General features: G+C 43.4%; 1 protein-coding gene across 2 annotated transcripts in view; it reads left to right on the forward strand.

Annotated features, from left to right (window-relative positions):
* Nucleotides 1-11,955: 11,955 nt before the first annotated feature.
* Nucleotides 11,956-12,169, forward strand: part of TBC1D23 (TBC1 domain family member 23) — a 78,229-nt gene continuing 78,015 nt past the window's right edge. The window contains exon 1 of one of the 2 annotated variants that reach the window (XM_062206919.1): nucleotides 11,956-12,128. In XM_062206919.1, the coding sequence (XP_062062903.1) occupies nucleotides 12,076-12,128 (53 nt within the window). In that variant the 5' untranslated portion in view covers nucleotides 11,956-12,075. The remainder of the gene's footprint in view (nucleotides 12,129-12,169) is intronic. The other variant, XM_062206915.1, reaches the window with a different exon arrangement.

A 12,169-nucleotide genomic window follows, 5' to 3' on the forward strand; every position in this document is an offset into this window, starting at 1 on the left:
AGGTGCCTTGAACAGCCAGTGAGTTCCTCCCCACCTCTGCCCCTGCTCTCAAACCGCCCCCCCTCCAAACATCCTCTACTGAAGTTCGCAGCCCTTAATATTTACTGAATTAAGACCTATCTCCAGGTATGCCTCCCTTGTCAAAATAAAAACAGAAAAATACATCGTTCTTTGACTCAATTTATCATTTTGATTCTCCAGTATTAGTCACTGTACTTTCTGATAGAATACAGGAAGTAATCCCCAGCGCTGTCCTCTAGGAGCTTTTTTTACTTATGTAGTTGAGATGGGGCAGAGCTCAACAGACTGAACTCCCATTCACTAGTTCATTTTCCAAATGCCCATGAGAGCTAGGCCGGAACTGGGCCAGGCTAAAGCAAGGATTTGGGAACTCAATCAAGGTCTCCCACATGAGTGAAAGAACTACTTCAGCCACTACCACTGCTTGCCAGGTTTTTGGGACAGTGGTTTCTTTCCTCTTAAAAGTTACTCATGAGGCTGGCACTGTGGTGCAGCGGGTTAACACCCTGACCTGAAGCGCCAGCATCCCATATGGGCACCAGTTCAAGACCCAGCTGGTCCACTTCCGATCCAGCTCTCTGCTATGGCCTCGGAAGACAGTGGAAGATGGCCCAAATCCTTGGGCCTGCTGTGTGGGAGACCCAGATAAAGCTCCTGGCTTCAGATCGGCACAGCTCCAGCCACTGCAGCCAACTGGAGAATGAACCATCAGATGCAAGACCTCTCTCTCTCTCTGCCTCTCCTCTCTCTGTGTAACTCTTTCAAATAAAAATCAATAAATCCTTAAAAAAAAAAAGTTACTCATGCAGGTGGCATGTGACTGGGAGGGCTTAGTACTCAACCAGATAATACCACAAGCTTTTATGCTACACAAATATGTGTGGACAATGTTACAATTGTAGTTAAGCCATGGAAACCATTTTCTACACAATATTTACAATTTGAGATGACTAAAAAGAAGAGTAATAGGAAGCCAGAAATACATAATTAGTAAAAGCAACTGGTGAAATACAACAGGCATCTACAGATTCAAAAGCTCATTTTAATAAAACTGCATCATTTCCCAAGCTGCCTCCAGCAGGCCCCTGGGTCTTCTAAGGGAAAGAAGGAGCCTGGCAGCCAAAGGTTCCAACCACTCCCCACTAAAGTTACATGAGTGCCACCTAGTGTCTCTTATTGAAGTTGAAGAGCACCCAGAGAGATCATCTAGCTCCATTTTCAAGTAATTATTATTTTTTTTTTTATTTGACAGGTAGAGTTATAGACAGTGAAAGAGAGAGAGACAGAGAGAAAGGTCTTCCTTCCGTTGGTTCACTCCCCAAATGGCCTCTACGGCCAGCACTGCGCCAATCCGAAGCCAGGAGCCAGGTGCTTCCTCCTGGTCTCCCATGCAGGTGCAGGAGCCCAAACACTTGGGCCATCCTCCACTGCTCTCCTGGGCCATAGCAGAGAGCTGGACTGGAAGAGGAGCAACCGGGACCAGAACCCGGTGCCCATATGGGATGCCAGCGCCACAGACGGAGGATTAACCAAGTGAGCCACGGCGCCAGCCCCAAGCTCCATTTTCCTCATCTGAGGAAACCCGGGTCTTGAGAGTAGAGTATAAACACGCCTACACAACTCTCTGGTTAGTGACTGGGATTATGAATCTGGAGTCTTGTTTCATAGTCTCCACAACTGGCAATAACCTCCTGGTTTGGGAGTCATAAGCCCTGGGAGCTGGACTGTGCCAAAAATAAAGCCTAAACCCTCCAGGGCCTCAGGTACCCCAGGCATTAAACCCTTAAAATAATATTTGCTTGCTCTTAAAGTCTTTGAGACACATAAGTGACAGAGAACAGAATCTAATTCTATAGGTCTCGCAGGCATTCAATCTGTTCCTGCCCTCCTAACCTCCTAACCTTAAACCAGCTGTACAGTAATCTAATTATTTCCTACAATCAAACACTCTGGTTCAAAGTCATCATCCTTAATTCAAGGCAATTCTTCAGCTATAGCCTTTTTAGGACTTTCTGGCTTCAGTCTCTTTGAAAGAAGCAGCTCTGACACCATCTTAGAAACCAACTGTAAGGAATGTACCATTGGAACCACTGAAGCCTTGATTTCTGAAAGGTGGTGTTCTCCAGTTACAATTTCCACTTCAAGATTATTCTAGGCCAGTGGTTCTCAATAACGCCTGCACATGAGTATCACCTGAGGAACTTTCAGGATACATCTGTGCTCGGGTCTGATCCTAGACAAGCAGAGACAGGCCTCCTTGGGTGATATTCCCACATCAGTTTTGCTTTTCTTCCCCTAGAATCCCAGATTATTCTGATGTCCAGAGCACTGGAAAACAGTGATGGGGTGAGCTGTGCTGAAAAAGAGAGTAGAAAGGTGAAAGTAGGAAAGGTAGGTAGATAAGGTTTTTCCTCTTAGAGCCTTGTTATGTACTAAAGTCCTCAACAAACGATTGATGAAGCTTTCCAAAGTGCAATGGCATGATGAGGGAGTTCACAATCTTCTAATGATTTCAGGATTCTTTTATAGCCTCAAAAGAGAAATACCTCTGCAAAACCACATGTATATGTAAAAGTAGGTTAAGCAGATATGTAAGTGCATAAAGAACAAAAGAAATATTTTAAATATGAATACCTTTTAAGTACACGATAATGCCTGTTTCCATTCTCCTCTCTCATTTTTAGTTTCTTCTTTCCTCATTCAAATCACAGGAAGTGTATCTAGAGACATACACAAGGAAGAGAGCTGCCATATTCTGAAAGGCTTCTGTGTCATTCTCTGAGACAGTGACAGTTGAGCTGAAATCTGAAGTAAGAACAGGGACCGTCTAAATGATGGATGTATATATGTTAGTGTCTCTGTGTGTGCAGGGGTGGGGGTTTTTTAAGGCAGAGGAGACATCATGTGCAAGGCATTATGTTGGGAGAAAGGATAGCTTATTCAAGGCACACAAAGAAGACTTGTATGGGAGAGAAGTGACTACGGTACAAGAAGGGACTGGAATATTTAGAAGGTGCCATACCAGGCAGGGTCTTGTCCATTTGCTTCCATATACACACTATGTACTATTCTCTGGTACAGTTAAGTCCGTCATTTGTTTTCCTGCCTTGCTTTGATCTGCTTTTACTACCTCAACTTTAGTATCAGTTACTGATCTACTGAAGAAAGTAGTTTTCCTACTGCAAGTGGTTTTCCTAAAATTCCAAACTTTTTTTCCTATTACAAATATAATGCATGTTCACTGGGGGGAAACACTAACTTATAGGTGTATAAAATGAAAGCTCCATGAAATTCTACCCACCAGAACTATCACAGTTACAATTCCACCTGTATTCTTTTAGATCTTTTAATTTACGAGTCAAAATATGTATCTCCATGTTTTGTGGAAAATGGAATCATTCTAAACACACTGTTATGCAATTTGCTATTTTAATTTAGTATATCATAAACATCTTTCTGTGTCAGTATATATAGCTTTACCTCATTCTATATTCGCATTGACATAGTATTTCATCACACAGATGAACCGTTAGATTATGGACAATGCTGACTCTCATCCTCTGTCACTACAAATCAAACAAAACATCAATGAGCATCCTTATATATACATTCTTCCTCAATCATGCAAATATTTCTGTAAGATAAATTCCTAAAGAGAATGTCTCAAAGGTGAAGCACATTTAAAATGCTGATAAATATTTCCAAATTTGCATCTTAATAATGCTGTACCAATTCACTCCCCCAACACAGTGGTGTAAGATTTATTTTTTTTTAAGGTGAGTTACAGAGAAAAAGACAGATTGAGAGAGAGAATCTTCCATCTGTTGGATCACTCCTTAAATGACTGCAACTGCTAGGACTGGGCCAGGCAGAAACCAGGAGCCAGGAGATTCATCCAGGTCTCAAATATGGGTGCAGGCGCCCAAGGACTTGGGCCATCATCCGCTGCTTTTCCAAGCTCATTAGCAAGGAGCTGGATCAGAAGTAGAGCAGGGGCCAGCGCCGTAGCATAGTGGGTAAAGCCGCCACCTGCAGTGCGAGCATCCTATATGGGCACCGGTTTGAGTCCCTGCTGCTCCACTTTGGATCCAGCTCTCTGCTATGTCTTGGGAAAACAGTGGAAGATGGCCCAAGTCCTTGGCTCCCTGAAGCCATGTGGGAGACCTGGAAAAAGGTTCTGGCTCTTGGCTTCAGATCGGCATAGCTCCGGCCGTTGCAGCCATCTGGGGAGTGAACCAGCAGATCGAAGCGCTCTCACTCTCTCTCTCTCTCTCTGCCTCTGCCTTTGAAATAATTAAATAAACCTTAAAAAAAAAAATAAAAGAAGTGGAGCAGCTGGGACTCAAATCCATGCTCATATGGGATTCTGGTGACACAGGCAGCAGCTTTACCCACTATGCCACAGTGCTGGCCCTGCTAGCTACCTTCTTACAGAAATAACCAGAGGGGCCAGTGCTGTGGCGCAGTGGGTTAACGCCCTGGCCTGACACGCCAGCATCCCATATGGGTGCTGGTTCTAGTCCCAGCTGCTGCACTTCCGATCCAGCTCTCTGCTGTATCCTGGGAAAGCAGTAGAAGATGGCCCAAGTCCTTGGGCCCCTGCATCCACGCGGGAGACCCGGAAGAGGATCCTGGCTCCTGGCTTTGGATCAGCTCAGCTGCGGCTGTTGTGGCCAACCAGGGAATGAACCAGTGAATGGAAGACCTCTCTCTCTCTCTCTCTCTCTCTCTCTCTCTCTCTCTCTCTGCCTCTCCTCTCTCTGTGTAACTCTGACTTTCAAATAAATAAATAAATCTTTAAAAAAAAAAGATATAACCAGAAAATTGGAATTGGAATTCAACAGGATTTGTTTCCTTATGCCTAATCCATTTTCTGGTCTATGGCCCTGTTTCCTGCTGACTAATATACTACATTTCCATTAAACCTTTCCCCATACCAGATTTTCCCTCTGAGGGCTCTGGTCCTGCTGTGACCACTACTGTTTGAACCACGTTTCCGTCCATCTACATAACCTATTAAGACTCATATTCAATTAGCGAAAACAACCACTAGATGGATAATGTACAAATACAGTTTCCAGCTTTTTAAAAAATCACTGTTTGCTCAACACTTTTAAATGAATTAAAAGCAGATGTTAAAGTTGCTGCCAACTATTCACTTGTCATCTGTGAATGGGAATTAACTTGGTTTTGTTCATCATTAAACTAAATGTTAGGCTTCCGTAGTTCAAATATTTTTGGACTACAGCTCCTGAAGGGATTTTAAAGTTACAAACAATTGAAGTAATTTTTATAGTTGTGAAAACATTTGTTCCTGTAAGATGAAAAGGAAAATTTCTGGGAAAATTTATAATTCTAAAACTTTCACATGATACCTGCAGGAACAAAAATCAGAATGTTATTTAACAAGAATTTTGGGGTATCATCTAGACTTTCAGCTGTATATATGATGGAGTCTGCAAAAAAAACTTAAAAATGGCTGTCATTCTCATGGTCAAAGAATACAAGATGCATGATTTGTTGTGCAGATGAAAGTACTGGCTAATACTACTGTGTAAGTTCAGAAGAGGTGGAATGAAAGCAAAGCTGACATGGTATGAGCAGGAATCTCAGGGGCAAGTGTAACAGGACAATGGTGAATATCCTGAATTCAATATTTCTTCATGCGGCAGCCAGATTTAGATGGCCCCCAGTGATTTTTGCCTTTGGGTACTCAAGCCTTTGAATAGTTCTCTCCCACACTGAATAGAGTTGACCAACAGGATATTACAGAAATGATGGAATGAGATTCATGAGCTAGGTCATAAGAAATAGTGTGGCTTCTGTTTTTGTTTAAGATTTATTTATTTGAAAGGGGGGGAGGGATGGGGGAGAGAGAGACAGAGACAGAGAGAACAAATATCAATCTTCCTTCTGCTGGTCCACTTCCCAAATGCACACAACAGGCAGGGCTGGACCAGGCCAAAGCCAAGCTCCAGATCTCCCACATGGGTGGCAGGGACCCAAGTACTTGAGTCACCATATACTGCCTCCCAGGTACATTAGTAGGGAACTGAATTGGTAATGGAATAGGTAGGACTTGAACTAGGCACTCCACTATGGGATGCAGGCATCCTAAAAGTGGCTTAATCCACTGAGTATGGCTTCTATCTTAATCTCTACTAAACTCTAACTATGGGGAAGATAGCTGCCTTATCAGAAAGATATCCAAGCAGCCTGGAAAAGACCAAATGGAGAGGAGCTGAGGCCTCCTGCCAACAGCAAACACCAACTTGTCAGGTATGTGAGTGAGCCTCCATGAGAATGGATCCTCCAGTGTAACAGAAACCTTCAAATGATTGTATGTTTGTAACCCTGGCCAGTATCTTCACTGTGACCTTAAGAGACCCTGAGCCAGAACACCTAGCTAAACTGCTTTCAAATTCTGATGCCTGTAAATGGTAAGATAATAAGTGTTTATTGTTTTTAAGACAATGAGTTTTGGGGTAATTTGCTATGCATTGATTAATATATCTTAAAAATGTCTTATTAGATCTTCATGTTTACCTAAGATTGCACAAAATAAAAAAAAAACAGGTTACATGAATATGGAATAAATGATCAAGAGCAATGATCCTTTCTTGCTCCCTTTCTCTCTCTCTCCCTCTCCCTCCCCCCCATACATGCACAATCAAAAATGTCTACTATACCAATAAAACAGCTATAAGCACAGAGCACAGATGAGTTCATAATTCTTACCTGTCCCTAATTCTAAGAAGTCCTTTTATACAGGTGAGTAATTTAATCTATTCCAAAAAAATTTCCCCAAAATCCCTTAGATTATTTAACAAATGTTTAATGAGAATCTACTGTGTCATGGCCATAGCACAAAGTATACATAATATAATACAAATCACAGACTTATATGGAAAAGAACACCCAGAGGAAAAACATTTTTATGATATTTATAATTTCCTATAAAACCAAGACACTGGGGCTGGCGCAATGATGCAGCAGGTTAAACCACTGTCTGTAGAACTGGCATCCCATGTTGTCGGGGCCAGTGGCCCTGGCCCGACATGAGATGCAGCAGGCTGAGGCTGTCCCTTATCTAATCCTGTTTTTAAGACTTTTCGTCCCATATTCCTGCAGGCAGGATGTGACTTCTGATGAAGGTTTATGATGTTCTTTGCTCTATCTGCAGAGCTTGTACCCTGATCATTGCTACTTTGTAAACTTGCTCTGTTCCTGTGCTATGCATGATTGCACACAATGAATGTTATCTGTATGGGGTCTGGGGTATATATCCTTGTCTTTCTGTGTGCTCGGGGCTGGAGTCTGAAGGGTTTCCTTAGGGAGACTGCCTCCAGTCCCTCATCACCGGGCCCCCTACTTTGGCTTGGAACGCGATGAGGCAATAAACGTGGTGATAAATTGACTGAGTGCTGCGTGTCTCCGTGTGGTTTGTCGGGTGGCCTCCGACACCATGTGAATGCTGGCTGGAGTCCTGGCTGTTTCACTTCCAATGTAGAACCCAGCTTATGTGCCTGGGAAAGCAGTAGAAGATGACCCAAGAGCTTGGGAACCTACCCCATGTGGGAGACTGATAAAGCTCCTAGCTCCTGGATTTGGCCTGGCCCAACCCAGCCATTGCAGTTATTTAGTGAGTGAATCAGCAGATGGAAAATCTTCCTCTAGGTCTCCACCTCCCCCCACCCCCATAACTCTTTCAAAAAATTGAAATAAATCTTTAAAAAAAAACACCCACACACATACACTAGGGACTGGCACTGTGGTGTGATAGGCTGAGCCTGTGACACTAACAGCCCGTATGGGCCCTGGTTCATGTCCCGGCTGCTCCTCTTCCAATCCAGCTCTCTGCTTAAAGCCTGGAAAAGCAGTGGAAGATGGCCCAAGTGATTGGGCCCCTGCACCCACGTGGGAGACCTAGAAGAAGCTCCTGGCTCCTGGCTTCGGATAGGCCCAGGTCTGGCCATTGGGGAAGTGAACCAGTGGATCGAAAACCTATCTATCTCTCCCTCTCTCTGTGTGTAATTCTGCCGCAAATAAAAGAATAAAATTCTTTAAAACACACATTTTTCCTTTATAAAAAATGATATTTTATTTCATCCAAAGATAGTATGAAGTAATACCATACCCTCCCATTCGGATGTGGAAACTACAATTAAATACCCTAATGTAGTTAGGTGATGCTCCTCATGGATGATGTGGTGACTGAATGGCCCTTTCTTAGAGACACATCTTAGAATGCTCCATTGTGGATAGCCCAAAGGATTACCACTATCACCTTAGCATAGAATGAGCTCTATAAAAACAGAGATCCTAATTCCCTCTGCTCTAGAGGGGTAATAAGAAAGTGAAAAAAAGGACCGGCGCTGTGGTGCAGTGGGTTAACACCCTGGCCTGAAGCGCCAGCATCCCATATCGGTGCCGGTTCGAGACCCGGCTGCTACACTTCCGATCCAGCTCTCTGCTATGGCCCGGGAAAGTGGTACAAGATGGCCAAAGTGCTTGAGCCCCTGCACCCATGTGGGAGACCCGGAAGAAGCTCCTGGCCCCTGGCTTCGGATTGGCACAGCTCTGGCTGTTGCAGCCAATTGGGAAGTGAACCATTGGATGGAAGACCCCTTCCTCTCTCTGTGTAACTTTGACTTTCAAATAAATAAATAAATCTTTTTTAAAAAAAGAAAGTGGAAAAATACCTAGTATCATTGAAATATTAAAATTAGGAGAGAATAATAAGAAAATACAAGCAGATGGGGCCAGTGCTGTGGCAAAGCAGATAAAGCCACTGCCTGCAGTGCTGTCATCCCCTATGGGTGCCAATTCAAGTCCCAGATGCTCCTCTTCCAATCCAGCTCTCTGTATGGCCTGAGAAAGCAGTGGAAGATGGCCCAGGTATTTGGGCCCCCGTACCCTCCTGGGAGACCCGGAAGAAGCTCCTGGCCCCTGGCTTCAGATCAGCCCAGCTCCTCTCTCTCTCTCTCTCTCTCTCTCCGTAACTCTGCCTTTCAAATAAATAAATAAATCTTTTTTAAAAAATACAAACAGATGATTTCATAATGGAATCTTCTTTAGCTCTGAAAACTGTTTTCATTTTAAGTAGTGGTCCACTACTAGAATTTAACTTCTATTTGCAATCTCATGCACACAACAACCCAAGTTTACTCAATGTCAGGGCCTTGAGATGTTTCAAAAGCACAAAACACTCACAAAGTTACAACCATTAAAGTTGTAGCCAGCTATAAAATATTCTGTGAACATAACATGATACTTGTCATCTCAGGCAGTGAGACATGTTGGGGAAATATGGACAGACCAGATACAGTACAAAAGGAAGGGCTTTTGATTAGAAAACCCAACAACCAGAAGAGATCTGTCCTAATCCAGCATCTTAGATATCAAAAACTCAGTGTGGTTTTTGTTCTTTCAAATGACGAGGTGAGGGGTAGGTATGGTTGATGCTGACACAGAGCAGATGAGGAGAAAGCGTTTATAGGAAGAAGACTTACCTACCACTGAAAGCTGAATATTAACAACCCAAACCCAAGCAAACACCAGTGGGACCTGTTCAAGGAAGAGAAATCAAAGGCATTCCAAGTTTCAAGAACCTTACCTCACAGTCAGAGTCCTGAATTTATCACTGAAGGAGATAATATCATCATGGTCATTAATATTATGATTTCCAAAATGAATACTCAATAGAACTTAGAAAAGGTTTACGAGTAAACAATAAATGATACAAACATGCCAGAAGAAAAAAAGCCATCAAACAATTTCAATTGAAATCTTGTCCCAAATGGGTTTTGTATCAATATGACGCTGACCTATCTAGGAATGTCCAACTAATTTGTGAGACCTAGTGCAAAATGAGAACAAGGGGCCTCTTGTTCCAAAATCATTAAGAATTTCAAGATGGCAACAGGAGAGCATTAACCAAGCGTAAGGGTCTTGTGTTACTGCAGAGGAAGCATGTCCATGAAGCTCATTCTGATCCTGTTAAGGGTAACAGAAGTCAGAAATTTCAACTTCACCTTTACAGAATGAAGAACTGCTTGAAAATATAAAATGATAAGTTTTTAATGGAATTTCATCACAGACTACAAAGCAGTCACTAATTTAATTACATTCAAGATGAATAACTGAGTAGAATTACTTTAACCAGTGAACAATTTCTTGTCTCATCACTGACTGGATGGTTTTTAAAGCCATTTTAGCGAGAGCTTTTGCTGTGGCATAGTAAGTTAAGCCTCCACCTACAGCACCAGCATCCCCTATGGGTGGCAGTTCATGTCCCAGCTGCTCCAATTCTGATCCAGCTGTGGCCTTGGAAAGCTTCAGAAGATGGTCCAAGTGCTGGGGCCCTGCACACATGTGGGAGACCTGGAAGCTCCTTGGTCCTGGCTTCGGATAGGCCCAGCTCTGATTTGTGGCCACTTGGGGAGGGAACCAGCAAATGGATGTCTCTCCATCTCTCCCTCTCTCTCTGTAACTCTACCTCTCAAATAAATAAATAAGATCTTAAAAAAAGAATTTTAGTAAAGCCTCTGAAAACTCTCTGGTGACAACTGGGGGGATCCAGCAGAGGTCCTGCATATTAAGATGGTAATCTGACTTAGATTCATACCTTTTATTCTTTCTGATAGCAGGCAGCAAAAGCCTCATTGATGTTAAAAGAAATTTTCCTCAATGAAACACTGGACATCACATAGAAATCCTGGGCTTGGATCTAGGTGCAGTAACATGCAGCTTTATCAGCGTATTATCTGCCCTTTGGGAAAAGAGAACATGTTTTTGCTTGTAAATGAGATAGCTGTTATTTTAATACAAAAGTTTTTAAAATTAGGAAACATATTATATTCTATAAAGAATAATGGATACCCAAGTAGCTACTTCTCAGCTCTCAAGAAATCAAATATTAAAATTTTAATTGAGGAGTTCCTCCTTTCTCCCACGGTAACTACCATTCCAATTTTTCTATACATTACCCCCCCCCCCTGCATTTTTTAGCACATACCTATCTATTCATAAAATATTATCTTGCCTGTTTTTAACACCAAATTTAAATGACATCATACTTTACCTATCCATTGCCAATGTTTTGCTCATCTAATATTTTTCAGATTTATCTATGTTGTTGCATGTAGTTCTACTTCATCGGTGGTGTTACCTAGGCTTGCAAAAACATTTCTTTGGGTCCATCCACCTGAGCATGTACCCACTCAAAGCCCTCAGGTGGCAGAGGGAAGCCCAGGGGTCTGTGTCCGAAGGGTACTGGTGGTGTGGAGAGAGCATGGATACAGGGGCTGACTCTGAACGCGTCCACGCACGCGGGGTGCAAAAGCAAAGGATCTTGACAGCTTTCCCTGTAATGAATTCCAGTTCTGGAATTCTAAATTTGAATTTGACCTCCCATGCTGTTAGGAAGTTCTATTTAAGATAGGAGGCTAACACATATTTCCTTTACTCAGCTTGATTTATAACTCAAATATGCAGAAATGAAGTATGCCGGCCTCCATGCATATTACTGAATGGGCTCCATAGACTTCCCACGCTTTCCTCAAATCTAGCTGCTACAGGAGATCGACAGAAACGTTACTCTCTTCCTACGTCCACATTCCCTGCATGAATTCCCATCCGCCCTCTTCTCTCCACTGACGGTCCTAACTTTAAGTTCAACGCCAAATTGGAACACAGACGCTAACCGGCCGCCAAAAACCAACGCTCCAGACACTTGGGGCCTCCTACCAGGATGCGCGTCCCCACATACCCCGCCCACTCCGTCCGGCCCGGGGACTCCGCGGCATCATGGGATATGTAGTCTTTAGTGGGGCAACTTCCTTCATTAAGTCTCCTCCCCCAAGCGTCCCACGCTGCCTTTCGCCTTCGGGACGTCGTGACGTTCAGTTTGTGCCCTCCCTGCCCCCTCCTCCTTTCTTTCCCGTTGGAGCAGCTCAGTCCGGGACTTCGGAAGACCTTTTACGACACTGGGTGTCAGAGTCTGTCTCGGCGCCGGTTCCACTTTTCGGCAAAGTGACGTGGACGTCAACAGCAATGGCGGAAGGAGAAGAAGTCCTGGCACTACCAACGTCAAGTGGCGACGGCTGGTGAGTGAAAGCCGGGGGCTAATGCCCACTGGCCCTTTATT

Source organism: Lepus europaeus, chromosome 2 (genome assembly GCF_033115175.1).
Source record: "Lepus europaeus isolate LE1 chromosome 2, mLepTim1.pri, whole genome shotgun sequence".
In the NCBI taxonomy this organism is placed as follows: Eukaryota; Metazoa; Chordata; class Mammalia; order Lagomorpha; family Leporidae; genus Lepus; species Lepus europaeus.